At 38.0% G+C, this 17054-nt stretch overlaps 1 protein-coding gene across 2 annotated transcripts in view; it reads left to right on the top strand.

The window, feature by feature from the left end:
• The first annotated feature begins 90 nt into the window (after nt 1-90).
• The window catches only part of rpa1.L (replication protein A1 L homeolog), a 36763-nt gene continuing 19799 nt past the window's right edge, over nt 91-17054 (top strand). The window contains exons 1-6 of one of the 2 annotated variants that reach the window (XR_005965216.1): nt 91-325; nt 4193-4240; nt 4378-4456; nt 5676-5784; nt 8121-8209; nt 14155-14229. Coding sequence is in view for 1 of the 2 variants with exons in the window: in NM_001088116.1 (NP_001081585.1) it covers nt 290-325; nt 4193-4240; nt 4378-4456; nt 5676-5784; nt 8121-8209; nt 14155-14229 (436 nt within the window). In the remaining variant the exon portion in view is untranslated. 2 annotated transcript variants of the gene reach the window in all.

Below are 17054 nucleotides of genomic sequence, written 5' to 3'. Positions count from 1 at the left end.
AACAAGAAATGTATGTTGTCCAAAAGTAGAAAATTAATTTTGAAAGGGTTTATTGAACTAGAGTAAGATAGCTGTCGTTTGTTCAGCAGAAACATTTGCCAGCACTAACGAAGGACGACGAACATTCTTCGTGGCTCACGACTGATGACGCAAGCGCGTCGTCGGTCCCAAAGTTCCAGTGCGTGGGATTTGGCGGCAGGTTGAGTGGAGGCGCGCGCGGGTAATACGCACAGAAGGAGTCGGTAGTGTGAGTTGGCCGCGGTCTTGTCCTGGGAAAACAACAAGCAGTATGGCACTTCCACAACTGAGCGAGGGCGCTATCTCGGTAAGCAACTGTATTGGCCCAGTGACAGTAACCTTTAATATTGCGAGGAACTTGGAATGTCAGCAGCCACAGTGAACTTTACATGATATGACACATAATACTGCTCTCCCGCGTGTTATTGTTACACAAACCCGGCAAGAACCAGGCAAATGACAACGTAAGGCCCTAATGATACAGAGGAGGGAGCCAGACAGGAATTGTCTGTAGTCACAGATGCACGTGTTCTTTTCTTCTCAGCGATGTATAAATGTGAATCAATCCATTATAGAATTGAGTGCAGGGCTTGAACTCTTCCCAGATGTATTGAGGGCATTCACTTATTATTCTTATTATTCTAGTCCTTTATACAGTGCTGACTTGTTCTGCAGCCCTTATACATAGACTATACATTATTTGCACATCATTTACATCAGTCTGTCTCTGCAACTTAAAGGATAAGTAAACCTTTAAAAGAAGTGAATGTAACATAGATGAGTGCTATTCTAAGCACTTTTGTCATTTACATTCATTATTTTTTTTGTTTTTATTCCAAGATATTAAGGGATACATGTGCTGTTAATATGAATGAATTTTGTTAAAACGTTGCCACCTGCTGGTCATTTTCCCACCAGTCTGACCACCAAGTAGTCAAGGAAGTTGTCAGGAGAAAGAAAGAGGCTGCTCTGATGTTCTTCTGCTTAGGAAAACGATTAGAAACCTTTCTCAAATCTTTCCTAAGCAGAAGAACATCAGAGCAGCCTATTTTTCTCCTGACAACGTACAAGGACCAGAATGGCTGTTTTTAAAATAAAACATATTCTCCAATTTATCAGAATGAGATTTGCTCATGTTTGTCAGGGGCACACCCATACATTGAGCAAGGTTGCGCTTATTGTCCTTAATGGTCATGTAAAGGCAAAAAAATAAAATCCCATTTTTACTTTCTTTAATGAAAAAGAAACCTATCACCCATATACTTTAATTGAAAAATGTGTACCGTTTTTTTATAAGAAACCTGACTGTATGCAGTGAAATTCTCCCTTCATTTACTGCTGTGGATAGGAATTGTCAGATGGTCCCTAACTGCCGAGCAGGGAAACAATCATACTTATGAACAGCAGGGGGAGCCCCCACCTTACTTCCCAGCCATGCAGAACTCAAGCAGCTTTGTTTATGATGATCCCTAAGCAGCCCAGACCACACTGAGCATGTGCACAGTCTTAGTCTTGCAAAGATGTGTAACAAAGTTACAAGATGGTGACCCCCCTGTAGCCAACTTTGAAAGCATAAATTATTTGTTTGATTAGGCTTGTGGTGCAGTAAGTTCACGTTTATGTTTAGTATACAAAATACAGCATTTCTAGCCTTATTCTATTTTAGACTTTACATGCCCTTTAAAGGAGAGACTTGGTGCACTCAGGGGTGCCAAATGTTAGGTGATTGTATTGACTTACCTGAAACCCCTTGCCGGTGATCTTATCAGCAGGAAAATGCACCGGCCCGGGGTTATTCCAGAGAGCACCACGGAGCGATCCTCTTTCTTTGCGCGTCTGTACATGCGCAGTAGAATAAAAAGAACTTTTACTAAAAGTCAGCTGTTTCATTCTAATGTGCATGCGTTTGCCCTGGGAAATTTGAAGAAAGAAGACTGAAGAGGATCGATCCATGGTGCTAACTGGTTTCAGGTAAGTCAATACCATCACTTGGGGGCACTTACATTAGGCACCCCCAAGTGCACAAATCCTTTCCTTCGCCTTTAAAATAAATGCAATCACGGCACTACAGTCACATCAAAAAATTTAATTTTTTAAAGTAATAAAAATATAATGCAGTGTTGTCCTTCACTGGTAAAACTGGTGTGTTTGCTTCAGAAACTCTACTATTGTTTATATAAATAAGCTGCTGTGTAGCACTGGGAGCAGCCATTCAAGGGGGAAAAGGCTCAGGTTACACAGCAGATAAGCTCTGTAGAACATAATGGTGTTATCTGTTTAACCTGAGCCAGGAATCGTTTTTTCAATTTCTACCATTGCTACTAGGGATGCACCAAATCCATTACTTTGGATTTGGCCAAACCGCGAATCCTTTGCGAAAGATTCCACTCCTGGCCGAATCCCGAACCGAATCCTGCATTCGGTGCATCTCGAGTTACTACACAGCAGTTTGTTTATATGAACTATAGTAATATTTCTGAAGCAAACGGATCAGTTTTACCAGTGCAGGGCAACAGTACATGATATTTTCATTACTTTATTACTTCATTAAAAATTATATTTTTTGATGTTACTGTAGTGTCGTGATTGCATTTATTTTAAACGAGAAGGAAAGGCTTTGTGCACTTTCATTTTTTGGTGTTACTGATCCTTTTAGGGTAGGACTACACGAACGATTTCAGCGCGATCCGACGCGCTGCAACAAACCGCCTCCGACAGGTTGCATGCAACAGAAATAAGGTAAGAGAATTGTCGCAGCGTTGATCCGGCGCGAAACGTCTGTCCAACCAACTGACACAGTCGTGTCGCGTCGGATCAACACAACACGGATCGCGGCGAAATCACTCGTAGTCCTACTCTTAGCGAAGCTCCGAATCCACTGTTTTGGATTCTGCCGACCCTCGAATCCTTCTCGAAAGGTTTGCCGAATATCAAACCGAATCCGAACCCTAATTTTCATATGCAAATTTGGGGTAGGAAGGGGAAAACATTTTTTACTTCCTTGTTTTGTGACAAAAAGTCACGCGGTTTCCAACCCCCCCCCCCCCCCCACCAATTTACATGTGTAAATTCAGATTTTCTGTTCGGTCGGGCAGAAGGATTCGGCCGAATCTGAATCCTGCTGAAAAAGGCTGAATCCCGAACCGAATCCTGAATCGGTGCATCCCTAGTTCCTTTAAGGGGACCCAGTTTTTTTAGGGTGTCAAGATTTCTCCTTTAGTGTCCTGTTTAATACAGCCAGAGACTGTCATTATTTGCTCCAATGTGCATTTTTGTTCAAATTACTAAGGCTGCACGGGGGCAACAGGCGAAGTATATGTCTTAGCAAGACTTAGCAAGCACCTGAGGAAGGGCCACTGGGCCCGAAACATGTCGTGCACTGGTTTTGAATAAATGAATCACTAATTAGCAATTGGTTCTCCAGAGTTTATTCTTTATATTGTCTTAGCAGGACTGCTATGAGTAGGTTTCATGGAAAGAGATACTTTTTGGACTAACAATTTATGATCTATATAAATGTCCTGTTTTATTGCTACAGCAATCCACCAAGAGCTGGTTTCTTTTCAGTAGAGTATAGGAGAGACAATCCCTCCCTTTGATTACAATTGGAAGAGATGTGTGGCAAATTGATGTTATAGCAATGCCATCAAGGGCAGCAAAAGACAAAACCGTATATATGTCTATGCAGCAATATAAGTGCGATGGGTTGCGATGTTACTCATCAAACAGGAAATGATGGTCATCAAAAGTGGCCGGGGACAGAACAAGTTTTGTAAAACTTTAAAATATAGACAATATTACATTAGATAAGTCATTCAGATGAGACCCGCGGCTATACCCGCACCTGAAAATCCTCCCCTCATTCCGCAGGGTGCCCGCTTTTTTTGTGGGTAACCCGTGGGTACCCGACCCGCTGCAGGTCTTTACTCAAGAATTAGGCAGGGCATTGCATTATAATGTAGTAATCTGCCTAAGATGAAAAAATTCACAGCGTCCTATGTACTAGAAAACATGTATGTTATGTTAGTATTTCCTTCCCCTTTTTTACTATTGTAGGATAGACGAGATTTAAACAATACTTCAAATTGTATACCCTTCTATAAATAATTTCTAATGTGTATAACTGTGTTTTAATGTCGGAACCGTGATAGAGATTTTTGTTGTTTTTTTTCAGGCTATGTTAGGTGGCGATTCTTCTTGCAAGCCAACTCTGCAAGTGATTGTATGTATCTTATTTAAGCTTTTTCCAATGTTACGAATACCATTTTATTTTTATAATATTTAAGTTATGTGATATGTCCTTTGCATGCATGAGTCAGGCAGTTCTGATAAGTACTTGATGTGGATCTTTTCTTCTAGAATATCCGCCCAATCAACACTGGAAATGGCCCTCCACGTTACCGTCTCTTAATGAGCGATGGCCTGAATACCCTTTCATGTAAGTAATTATTTTTACACAGTTAAAACCATATATTAGACATGTCTATAACTTAACATGTGGGTAACGGATTGTGTATTCTGTTGGTGCATAAATTTACTTAGAACCAGTGAACAATTGCTTATTCACAATAGTGGAGCAAAATTACCAAAGTTGTGAATTGTTTATAATTCAGTAGCACAGGTCAGAATCATGACACTTTCCCAATTTCTGCAACACTTTTGTAGATATTGTTTCAGATTATCTATACAACTCATTGTGCTGGGAGTGCTATACATTGTTTTGTGACGTACATTGCTGGGATTTCATTTATTGCTTGTTTGATTAACTGGGTAGCAAACCATTATTATGATGTAGACTGTTTTATTGTGATACAAATTACAACTGACTTGGAGTTTGAGCAGCTATCTGGTTGCCAGGGCACAGTTTCTGATAGCAACCAGGCAATGGATGAGAAATTAAAAGATACATTTAGGAGAGAATCGGACAAGGTAACAATGGTATTATTGAGAGTTTGTCTGATGGTCAGAGACTGGAAAGAAGCAGAAGAGGTAGGTAGATAATTCAAAAACTATGAAAAATAATCATGACCAGACAAAAAGTTAGAGTAGGACATTTTTTTTTATCATACTTTTGTACTTTATCATATTAAAGGGCAACCTGCCCTTCAACCTTTCAGGGTGGCTAATTGCTGGGTCTGTCACTGACCTTGCAAGCAAATATTTGTAAGACGCTGAGCTGTCTCTGTTTTATGTGCTGCGTATTTGTATCCGTAACATGATCTAGGCAACTCATTCAGACCATGCCAAAAGCACCAATTTATCCTATGTTAAATGGGTTAAATTAGTGTCAGGGCCAAGCTGGCAAGTTTATGGTAAAGTTGTTGGTCAAATGTGAAGCACATAAATGACAGCAGCGTCCACCTTATCAGGTTTAAAGAAACTGACCTCTGTTTTCGAACATTCCAAACTTCCAGTATCCCTCAGACAGCCGAAGACAGGGTTTTGTAAATTGTTCCACATCTGAAAAGGATGCTGTTTGGATAACACTTTTGTAATTGCTGCCTGGTTAACACACAAGCTCAGTGTAAAATGATTCTTTGTGATGGGTCTTTTGTGATGAATTCTGCCTGTCTGGCTATGAAAACATTTAATTTGACACACCGTAATAAAGTTGTCTGTCTTTCATCCATTTTACAATTATTTTTCATCCATTACAGCTTTTATGTTGGCAACCCAGCTGAACTCCCTTGTGGATAACAATCTTCTTGCCACAAACTGTATTTGTCAGGTGTCACGGTTTATTGTAAATAATCTGAAAGATGGAAGGTAATGTGGCTTTTCATTTTTGCTACTATGTTGCACATTCCATGCCGTCACTTTTTTTCTCCTGTTGGGCAGGTGGTGAAACCTATCAAGTTTTGTGATGGAGAGGTATTTTGTTGCCTATGGCAAATCTGAGCGTCCTGAAACTGATACAATTCTTGAAAATGCCTTTCTATAACAAGAGCAATCAATGATCCTGTCCATATTAAAGCGGAACTATTGCGAAAATTAAAATTCAGTACAGGGTATAAGCTTTATGCTAAAAAGCCTCTAAATACCATCAATTAAAAATTCGGTACTGTTTCTGAAATAATCAAGTTTATATTCACTATTCCTCAGCATCTGTTTCTCTTCATTCTCTCTTCATGCAGGAGTTGGGTGTCAGATATTCATTGACAGATCCAATATATCTTATAGGGGGCTCCTTTTGCCTAGAAGATGTAGTAGAGGTTACTGTATTAAAATCGCCAGACATGTCTCTCTACACGTAGAATTTGTGCAAAAGGCAGTTTTTTTAGATTTTTTTTTTTTTGGTACTGGAATCGGTTGTTTGTGTGAGCTCTAATACATCTGGTAGGAAAGGACCCCCCCATAAGATATATTGGATCTAACTGTCAATGAATATCTTGACATCCATCTCCTGCATGAAGAGAGAATGAAGAGAAACAGATGCTGAAAAAGAGGGATAGTGAACATAAACTTGATTATTTCAGAAACTATGCAGAATATTTAAGTGATTGTATTTACAAAATGTTTCTTATTTCAGTATGATGAAGCTTATACTAAATTTTAATTTTCACAATAGTTCCCCTTTAATAAAATCATGCTATGGAACCAAAATGTAATTAAAAGCATTTACACACTATTCTACTGATATTGACACAACAAAGTTAAGGCTCTGCTATAGAAAGGCATTTTAGGTATTTTGTATGCCACAGAGAGCAATATTTTCTAATGGAAACAAAACAACCCTTGCGCCATGTGCTGTTGGGCCAATATTTGTATACCAGCTTAAAATCTGACGTTTAGAATGTAATGGCTTAAGTACTGAAGTAGAGCCGGAGAACTCAAATGCACATGGCTCTCATGGTTGAAAACTTTTCATATGAGACGGGTGCACAAAAGCTTTTATTTGGAGGTGATGAGCATGATAACTATTACATACAAATAAATAACTGACAATCTATGGTGTTACTAGTCTTCTAATGCTTAGCCAACACCCTTTTAGCTAAAGGCAGCCATGCACAGGCCAAACTTCTATATTCTCAAAAGGATGCGCCCATGGGTCTAGTTGACAGAGCATTTGCTGTTGCCACCTCTCTCTCTTTCTGCACAGCTTTAAAATATTGGCAACATTGAAATCCCATTTTCCATATTACCACAACCCTCTTTTCGCAGCTTTGTTAAATCTAGAAAAACAATATAATTAATTATATGTGGTGTCCAAAACCTAGGGATGCACCGAATCCAGGATTCAGTTTGAGATTTGGCCAAGATTGGGCCTTTTTGAGCTTTATTCAGCCGAATCCAAGTGCCTGGCTGAACCGAATCCAAAAAACCATGTGATGTCACACAAACAACAAATTAAAAATTTTTTTTTAACTGTGCGATGTAAATTTGGTTCTCTTCCCCCCCCCTTGTTTCCCTTACTTTACATATGCAAATTTGGTTCGGGATTAGGCCAAATCTTTCACAAAGGATTCGTCTGAATGCCAAAATAGTGGATTCAGTGCATCCCTACCAAAACCAGACTGTTGAATGTCTTCTGTTAATAGGCATCTATTATATGTGTTATGTTTAAGTGTGGGATGACATTAAAGGGCATGTAAAGGCGAAAAAATAAAATCCAATTTTTACTTTCTTTAATGAAAAAGAAATCTATATCCAATATAATTAAAACATGTGTACAGTTTTTATAAGAAACCTGACTGTATGCAGTGAAATTCTCCCTTCATTTAATGCTGTGGATAGGAATTGTCAGATGGTCCCTAACTGCTGAGCAGGGAAACAATCATACTTATGAACAGCAGGGGAGCCCCTGCCTTACTTCCCAGCCATGCAAAACTCAAGCAGCTTTGTTTATGACAATCCCTAAGCAGCCCAGACCACACTGAGCATGTGCACAGTCTTAGTCTTGCAAAGATGTTTAACAAAGTTACAAGATGGTGACCCCTTTAGCCAACTTTGAAATCATAAATTATTTGTTTGATTAGGTTTGTAGTGCAGTAAGTTCATGTTTATATTTAGTATACAAAATACAGCATTTCTAGCCTTAGACTTTACATGCCCTTTAACATGATGAGCTGCATTATGACATTTTACCTTACCTTGTTCTGTAGGAGAGTCATCATTGTAATGGAGTTGGACGTTCTGAAATCTGCTGATTTGGTTATGGGAAAGATTGGCAATCCACAGCCTTACAATGATGGTATGTGTAAATATATTTCTACTTCCCCTAGTTCCTTTAAACCTCTACTTTCCAGACATATATGTGGTATAAATGTTCGTACATTACTTTTCTAAACAGCAAATGAAGGCAGAAAATTCAGATCGGCTATACTTTTGTTTGTCAAAAACATAGATCTGAATATTACTTATGAATAGTAAGTTTAAAAAATCGGCTTAGGTAGCCAGCAAGTCGTCCGTGCATAGTAGCAAATTCCACGTTGTGGATAACTGGAAAAAAAGTGCACAGTGATTAAATGGGTTAAATTAACTGTTAGGTGGTTATTTTTCAAATGTGGGGTTAGTGAAGTTTTTTTCTACTTTGAATAAACTCACAACTCAACTATTTGTTTATTTACGAAAAAAAACAGACAGTAAAAAAACTTGATTGAATCCAATTGGGGGGGGCTCAAATTTATTGTTATAGTCTTAAAAAACCTTGAATTCCTCAAAGTTTTCAAGCACAAAACACTGTAAAAAAAAAACTAAAATATTGAAGGCGGAAATCATCTTCAAATGATTGACAGGTTTTAGCTGGAGTATTTTCAGATTCTGGGTTTTAGCAGCATCAAGGCATGATAAATCTCGAAAAATTCAAGTTTTTAGTGAAAAACTAAATTTTTTTGATAAAAACACAACTCGACCTTTAATAAATAAATAAATAACCACCTTAGTGTGATGTAAAGTGATATTTTGAGACAACAATTGATCTTCATGTTATTTCGTATGTTTATCGTTTTTTTTTTGTTTAGCATTGTTCCAGTTTTGAATGTGCTAGGGTCCATTTCACTGAAGCAAAAAGGTTTCAGTGGCCAAGTGGAGAGGACTAAGAAAGGGTTTGACTAATAAAAAGTGACAATAAATTTATACACACTGAAATGTTTTTTTTCCTGACATTTTTTAAATGTAGGGTTTCTTTTATACATTGTACTTAAAGGAGAAGCATAAGCTCTGTTTTGTTAAGGTTTTAGTTTTTAGTTATTTCTGCATTTCTTTTTTTTTTTTTTTTTTTTTAATAAGGAGAAACTATATTTAACGATTACTGTAAGCTTGTGTGATATTTGGCGCTGTAAAAAATGACTTTGTGGGCAGCTTATAGAAATGTACTCCAAGGTTACATTTTATAACGGCAAATTAAATTTCAAGACACTAAATTGAAAACAAATTGAGTACGGCATTTACCCCAAATATGCTGGAATAAATTTAAAACCGTCATGATGATCTTTTGTTTAAAAATTACTAGAAGCTACTCTTACTTCTGTCTGTCTTATTTGTGTCTAGTCATATGAGCTACTGCATTTAAAGTAGCCTGAAAATGACTTCTATAGATAAATATATTTTAAAACATAAATTCAATTATAGAAAACCACTATGCTACTTTAATTTATTTTGTGGCTTTTGAATTTAGTTGCTTGTTTAGCAGCTCTCCAGTTTGCAGCTTTATCAGTTATCTGGTTGCTATGGTGCAATGTTACTTTAGCAACTGGTAGATGAGACTGGTAGATGAATAGGAAAGAGCATGAAATTAAAAGAGAAGTAATAAAAACTAGCAATAGAATTGTAGCCTCACAGTTTTTTGGCTCCCAATCTAATTCTAAAATTATTTATTGGAAAAAAATAAATAAATAAAGACCCATTGAAAAGTTGCTAAGAATAGGTCATAGTAAAACATACTAAAACTTAAGGAGAACTGCTCCTTTAATACAGTGGCTATTCGAAGTATAGGAGCTTTCTTGCTTTTCTGAGACATTGACTTTAACATTACTGTTAAAGTTAACATTACTGTTAAAGGACTAAAACAGAACCATCCACATGATTTGCTGTTATTTGCATACTAAATTATATATTTTCCCACCATAAAACCGTATTGTGCGTCTGCTCATCTTTTTCTCATCCTATTTGTAATATTACTTTGAATTACTTCCTCCATACATAAGAGAGGAGAAATGAATTTGTCAAGAGGGGAACAGTGGTACATTTTTTCTCTTTGTAAAAAATGCATGTGGTATGTGTGCCAGCTGCACATTAAACATTTTTTAATGATTTAGGCAAAACCCATGTTTATACTGGTGATAAACCCGTTCAGGGGCAGGTATTCTGTGCATAGTGAATGTATCTAGGCCACAGGTCCCTAACCTTTTTTTTTAACAATGACCCACATTCAATTGGTAGCCTAGAGGAGGCTCTTATTGGCCGTAAACTTGTTTTTTTATGCAACCAAAACATACCTCCGAGCAAGGAATTGAAAAGAAACACCTGTTCACTAGGAGCAACATCAAAGGGGTTAGTGACATGTTGCTCACAAGCCTCTGGTTGGGGATCACTGATATTGGCCATTTATTGGGTGGAACTGATAACTCTCTTGTGCTCAGCTCAGGCTTAACTGGGAGCTAGAGTCCTGCAGCGGGTCGGGTACCCGCGGGTTACCGGCGAAAACCTGCGGTACCCTTCGGGTTGCCGGTAGAAGTTTCGGAAGCGGGTATAGACGCAGGTCGGCGCTTCTCCAGGTTTTACTGGTCGCGGGTCTTCTCAATAACGAGTTTTACTCCCTTTTTTCTGATCACGCCAACTTCCAATGATGTCACTTCCGGTTTACAATGATGGCACTTCCTGTTTCTTGATGGTCAGCAGATCGGTTTGCAGATAAGGTACTGCGAGTCGGGTTGGGTAGCGGGTCCAAGCGGGTAAGGGTGCGGTTCGGGTTTAGCAAATTAGTTCCGCGCAGGACTCTACAGAGAGCTCATTTTCTTAGTGTTGGTCTTTACGGTTTTCTCAGTAAGGGTTAAAATCCAGTTAAAGGGGTTGTTCACCTTCCAACACTTTTTTCATTTCAGTTGGTTTCAGATAGTTCACCAGAAATAGACACTTTTTTTCCAATTACTTTGTTTTCTATGTGTGACCGTTTTTCAAATATTGAATTGAAAGTGTCATTTTTCACCTTGAAAAGCAGCTCTGGGAGTGGGGGTCACCGACCCTGTAAACTTCTAAATTGATACATTAGGTGATACATTTCTTATCTTTGTCCCAACTGAGCAAAATTCCTGAGTTTCATTAAAGGCAATTGTTAGAATTGATACAATAGTAACTAATATTCCAGAGATGCTGCTGAGAAATGTATCAACTAAATGTTGCAAAATTGTCACTGTCCAGAATCTGCACCATGAATAAATGAGCTGCCAGACTAACACCAGAGACAGAACCATTCAACTTTAAACTTAGATTTTGAAAAAAAATGGAAAGCAATCGAAAATTTTTTTTTTTTTTCTGGATAAACAATCTGAAAATAACTCATCTGAAAGTGTTTGGAAGGTGAACATTCCCTTTAAGTGTGATTTCTTGCAAGTAGGGATGCACCGAATCCACTATTTTGGATTCGACCGAACCCCGATTCGGTCGCAAACGATTCGGCCAAATACCAAACCGAATCCTAATTTGCATATGCAAATTAAGGGTGGGAAGGGGAAAACATTTTTTACTTCCTTCTTTTGTGACAAAGTCATGCGATTTCCCTCGCGACCCTTATTTGCATATGCGGATTCGGTTCGGCCAGGCCCGAATCCTGCTGAAAAAGGCCGAATCCTGGATTCGGTGCATCCCTAATTGCAAGGTAACTGTTATACTTGAGTTTAGCAGAATTTGAATTTTTTTATGGATTTAGAAAAAGGATTTATCTTCGTGTCAACTCCCTGAAATCATAAACTAGAACTTCTACCCTGTAAGCCTTTAGCGACTCAAGATATTTGCCACCTGTTCAGAAAAATGATTAGGCCCATTAACCTCATTTACACATTTGATAGAATTGTCAGATTCGTGCTGTGAGTTTTATTTGTTTACCCGTCCGTATTCCTGCTAGTGTTCTTGGCAGTTGAACGAATGTGATTATCTATTGATTTTGAACCCCATGATAACTCATCTACGATTGTGCTCTCTGCATATTGCTACATCTGTTATTCAGAGCCATCTGCTCCCTTGTGTTACAGAAATGTATCATTTCAAGTTGTTACCCTTGAAATAGAATGTGACGTAAGAGTACATTTTAGGATGGTTTAACTGAGTCATTTTCGAGATACAGCAATAAGTCATAGTTAAATATTAAGCCTTGATTTCCCTTTTTTCTTTTTTTGCCGTGAAAATACAACATTTAGATCATAAATGAATAGCCAAGGTGCACAATTCTGCACTTACATAGAAGATATAGGCTTAATGGATATAATTAAAGGACAAATATTTTGCATAATGAAAGTAAATGTAATTTTAAACAATTTCCCAATATATATTTAAAATATTAATGATTGTATCTGTTAAAAGGGGTGGTTCACCTTTCGGTTAACTTTTAGTATGTTATAGAATGGCTAATTCTAAGCAACTCTTCAATTGGTCTTTATTTATTTTTTATAATTTTTAAACTATTTGCCTTTTTCTTTTGATACTTTCCAGCTTTTAAATGGGGGTCACTGACCCCATCTAAAAACAAATCGTCTGTAAGGCTGCAAATGTATTGTTATTGCTCTGTTTATTACTCGTCTTTCGAAATAATTTGCTCTTCTATTCATATTTCTGTCCTTTATTCAAATCAGTGCATGGTTGCTAGGGTACTTTTGACCCATAGCAACCAGATTGCTGAAATTGCAACCTGGAGAGCTGCTAAATAACTCAAAAACCACAAATAATTAAAAAATGAAAACCAATTGCAAATTGTCTTAGAATATCACTCTGTAAATCATACTAAAAGTTTTTTTTTGAACTGAATGCAGTTTGTTTCCTACTTTTCTTCCACTGCTTGTTCTGACCTCCTAAGAACTAAACCTTTTCACTTGTCTGCTCTTCTGCAGCCAGAACTCTAGTTTCAACAATACTATGCATATTTTGTGATTAACAGATGCACAGATAAGAATAACCAGACTTGTGCAAGAGATTTTGGAAAATGGAATTTTGGTTAGAGGAGCGCATTGTAGTTATAGTTCTGCCAATATTTTTGCATGTTGTAAACCAATTTTAGGAGCATCTCATCCCTGGACTAGTCCTGTTTTGGTTGGGGAACTGAATATTTATTGCAGGTATCATTTACTAAATCAGAATGTGAGCAACCAACTCAGAATAGAGGGTTGTCTCTTGCAATAAACAATGCTACTTTTGACATCAGACTGCACCTCCCTGTTGCCTATAATCATTTCTTCTTGGTGTTATCTCTCAGTAACCGAGAACAAGCAAATGTAACCGACATATTTTACCTAAAGAATCCAATAATTTTGCAAAGCAGTTACTAACATGTCTGCATGTGAGAGACCTAATTACTGAATGGTTTTGTATGGCAATGACTTAAAGGAGAAGGAAAGGCTAAAATTAAGTAAGCTTTATCAGAAAGGTCTATATAAATACAAGTAAACCCTCAAAGTAATGCTGCTCTGAGTCCTCTGTCAAAAGAAACACAGCATTTCTTTCCTTTTATTGTGTACACATGGGCTTCTGTATCAGACTTCCTGTTTTTAGCATAAATCTCCAGGGCAGGGCTTGAGCATGCTCAGTTTGCTCCTTTCTCCCTCCCTCCTCCCATCCCTGCTGTAATCTGAGCTCATACCTGTAAGTGAGCAGGGAGACACTCAGGCAGGAAGTGATGTCACACCAAGCTTATATGGCTGCTTCTATCCTAAACAAACAGACAGTATCTAGTGCAGTTAACTTAGGTATGGTAAAGCATTTTGCAGAATAAATATAGCGTTCTAGCTTGCACTATTGTCGCTAATCTGTTGGCAATAAACTGTCTTGGAGCTTTCCTTCTCCTTTAAGGTATACTCTCTATTTTGTAACTTCTCATTATTGCTGTAAGCTATGCTGGAAGCAAATTTATAAAATATATATTCTGCGGCAGAAATAATTTTTAACATCTGCCATCTGGTATTTTTTTTCAAAAAAGTTGATGTTTTTCAGGGCAACCGCAGCCTGCAGCACCTGCACCAGCATCTGCTCCTGCTCCAGCACCTAGCAAACCACAGAACAATTCAGGTGAGCCTATACGTAACATTTGGTGATTGGGGTAGAGATAATGTATTTGTTTTCTTTATTTTGTACAATGAATTGTACCATTTCTGCTAGCTTTGGGAAAGTCTTCTGCCTGGCCTTCGTGGGGCCATTTTAGCTAGGGATGCACCGAAATCACTTTTGGATTCTGCTGAATCCTTCGCGAAAGATTCGGCGAATACCGAATCCTAATTTGCATATACAAATTAGGGATAGGAAGGGAAAAACATTTTTCTACTGAAAAAGGCAGAATCCCAAACTGAATCCTGGATTCGGTGCATCCCTAATTTTAACTGAATGAAGTACCCAGACCACAGTTCAGTCAGGGCTTTGGGCATGGGGGGCAGGAAGCATTAGAGCAGATACTGCTGATCTAGGGACTGGTCCAATTTCCATTTTGGAGTTAGCAAGACCCCCCCCCCCCCCAGGCAAAGTAGAGAGGCGTTAGATGGGGTAATTTTGTCTTAATCTAGATCAACTAGCAGTAAGGCAAGTTATATAAAGACATTAATGGTTGAACTTGATGGATGCATGCCATTTTTAAACCTAACTTACTATGTGACTGCAATTGTGTGCTATTTGCAGAGCTCTTCATTGGGCTGGTATACACAAAGTAAAAATATTTGTAGCTGAATAGTTTCTCCCTTCCTCAAAAAAATAACAGCATTGCTTGGTGCAGGTTGTCCATGTTGCTAGCAAGACATTTAGGGGGTTATATACTAAAACTCAAATTTTTGTAGTTGGGCTTTTTGGGGCAAATTTTTTTTTCGAGATTTTATTATACTCAGATGCTGCAAATAGCTTGATTCCGAAACTCCGCCATCTCAGACCTGCCGAGGTCATGTATAAGTCATGTATTAATCAATGGTAGATGTCCCTTTCCCAATTTCAAGATGGTTACATAGTTGAAAAAACACAGTCTATTAAGTTCAACCCCTTCAAACGAAAACCGAGCATCCATACACACACCCCTCCATACCTTCATATAAATTATATATACCCATATCTATACTAACTATAGAGTTTAGTATCACAATAGCCTTTGATAATTGTTTTGTCCAAGAAATCATCCAAGCCACTTTTAAAAGCATTAACAGAATCAGCCATCACAACTTCACCCAGCAGTGCATTCCACAACCTCACTGTCCTCACTGTGAAGAACCACCTACGTTGTTCAAATGAAAGTTCTTTTCTTCTAGTCTGAAGGGGTGGCCTCTGGTACGGTTATCCACTTTATGGGTAAAAAGGTCCCCTGCTATTTTTCTATGTCATCTAATGTACTTGTAAAGTGTAATCATGCCCCTCGCAAGCAATTTTTTTCCCAGAGAAAACAACCCCAACCTTGACAGTCTACCCTCATAATTTAAGCCTTCCATCCCTCTAACCAGTTTAGTTGCACGTCTCTGCACTCTCTCCAGCTCATTTATATCCCTCTTAAGGACTGGAGTCCAAAATTGCACTGCATACTCCAGGTGAGGCCTTACCAGGGACCTGTAAAGAGGCAGAATTATGTTTTCATCCCTTTTTATGGTTTTTTATGAATTGCACAATGTGTTATCTTCAAAAACCCCTAGATCCTTCTCATTTAAGGAAACTCCGATCACACCACCATTCAGTGTATGTAATTTTTCAGTTCTCTATCCAGGTACAAATACTGTGTTCCAGGCAAACATTCCTTAATTTAACCAGTAACCTTCTGTGTGACACTGTATCAAATGCTTTAGCAGTATCTACTTAATCACATCCACTGCCATCCTAGATTCGAGGTCCCTGCTCACCTTCTCATAAAAAGAAATTAAGTTAGTCTGGCAAGATCTATTACGCATAAAACCATGGTGGCACAAACTTATATTATTATGATTTGAAGTCTAGTATCTTATTCTTTATTAACCCTTCAAAAAGCTTTCCTACCACAGACGTCAGACTAACAGGCCTATAGTTTTGAGGCTGAGAACGGGATCACTTTTTAATAGTGGCACCACATTAGCAATTCACCATGCCAGACCTCAGTGAATGCAGAAAAATTAAGTGAAGAGGTTTGGCAATCGCAGAGCTCGCAAAGTACCCTGGGATGAATACCATATGGCCCCGGACCTTTAATTATCTTAACATGTTCTAGTCTCTTGAATTACCTTGTGTGAACCATGCATCATTAGTTGTATTACTAGAATTGGGACTATTAAGAAGGAAACCTTTACTTACTGGTTCCTCATTTGTGTAGACAGATGAAAAATATGAGTTCAGAATCTCTGCTTTTCTTTTGTTCTCCTCAACCAGCTGACCCCACTCTGATATTATGGGTCCCACCCCTTCCTGCTTAATTTTTTTACTATTAACATATTTAAAAAAATAATTTTAGATTCGTTTTACTGCTTGCTGCAATATCCCTTTCCATATCGATTTTAGCTTGCTTTTATGCATGATTTATTGGCCTCCTCGTACCTTATAAATGATTCGGCTTTCCCAGCTATCTTGAAAGCCTTAAAAGCACGCCTTTTCTTACCAACCTCAACACCAACACTTCTATCAAAAGGGGAATATAGCGACGTATATTTATTAAGACCATTTTTGTTCTTTGTTAAAACCTGTGAAAAGCATTTCCCACTTAATATGTTGCAGAGATGCCCTTATACTGTCAAGGTTTGCACATCTGAAATTTAGTATTTGTTACTCCCTTATAGAATTGCCTCTGCTACAGAATCTCAAAGGAGACAATGTTATGATCACTATTCCCTAAATGCTCACCCTCACAAATGCTAGAGATAAGTTTAGTATTATTAATTATTACACCATCCAAAAGATCCAAAATT

Source organism: Xenopus laevis, chromosome 2L (assembly GCF_017654675.1).
Source record: "Xenopus laevis strain J_2021 chromosome 2L, Xenopus_laevis_v10.1, whole genome shotgun sequence".
NCBI classification, from domain to species: domain Eukaryota; kingdom Metazoa; phylum Chordata; class Amphibia; order Anura; family Pipidae; genus Xenopus; species Xenopus laevis.
Note: the sequence above shows the minus strand (reverse complement) of the source record. Positions and strands in the feature narration are given on the sequence as shown.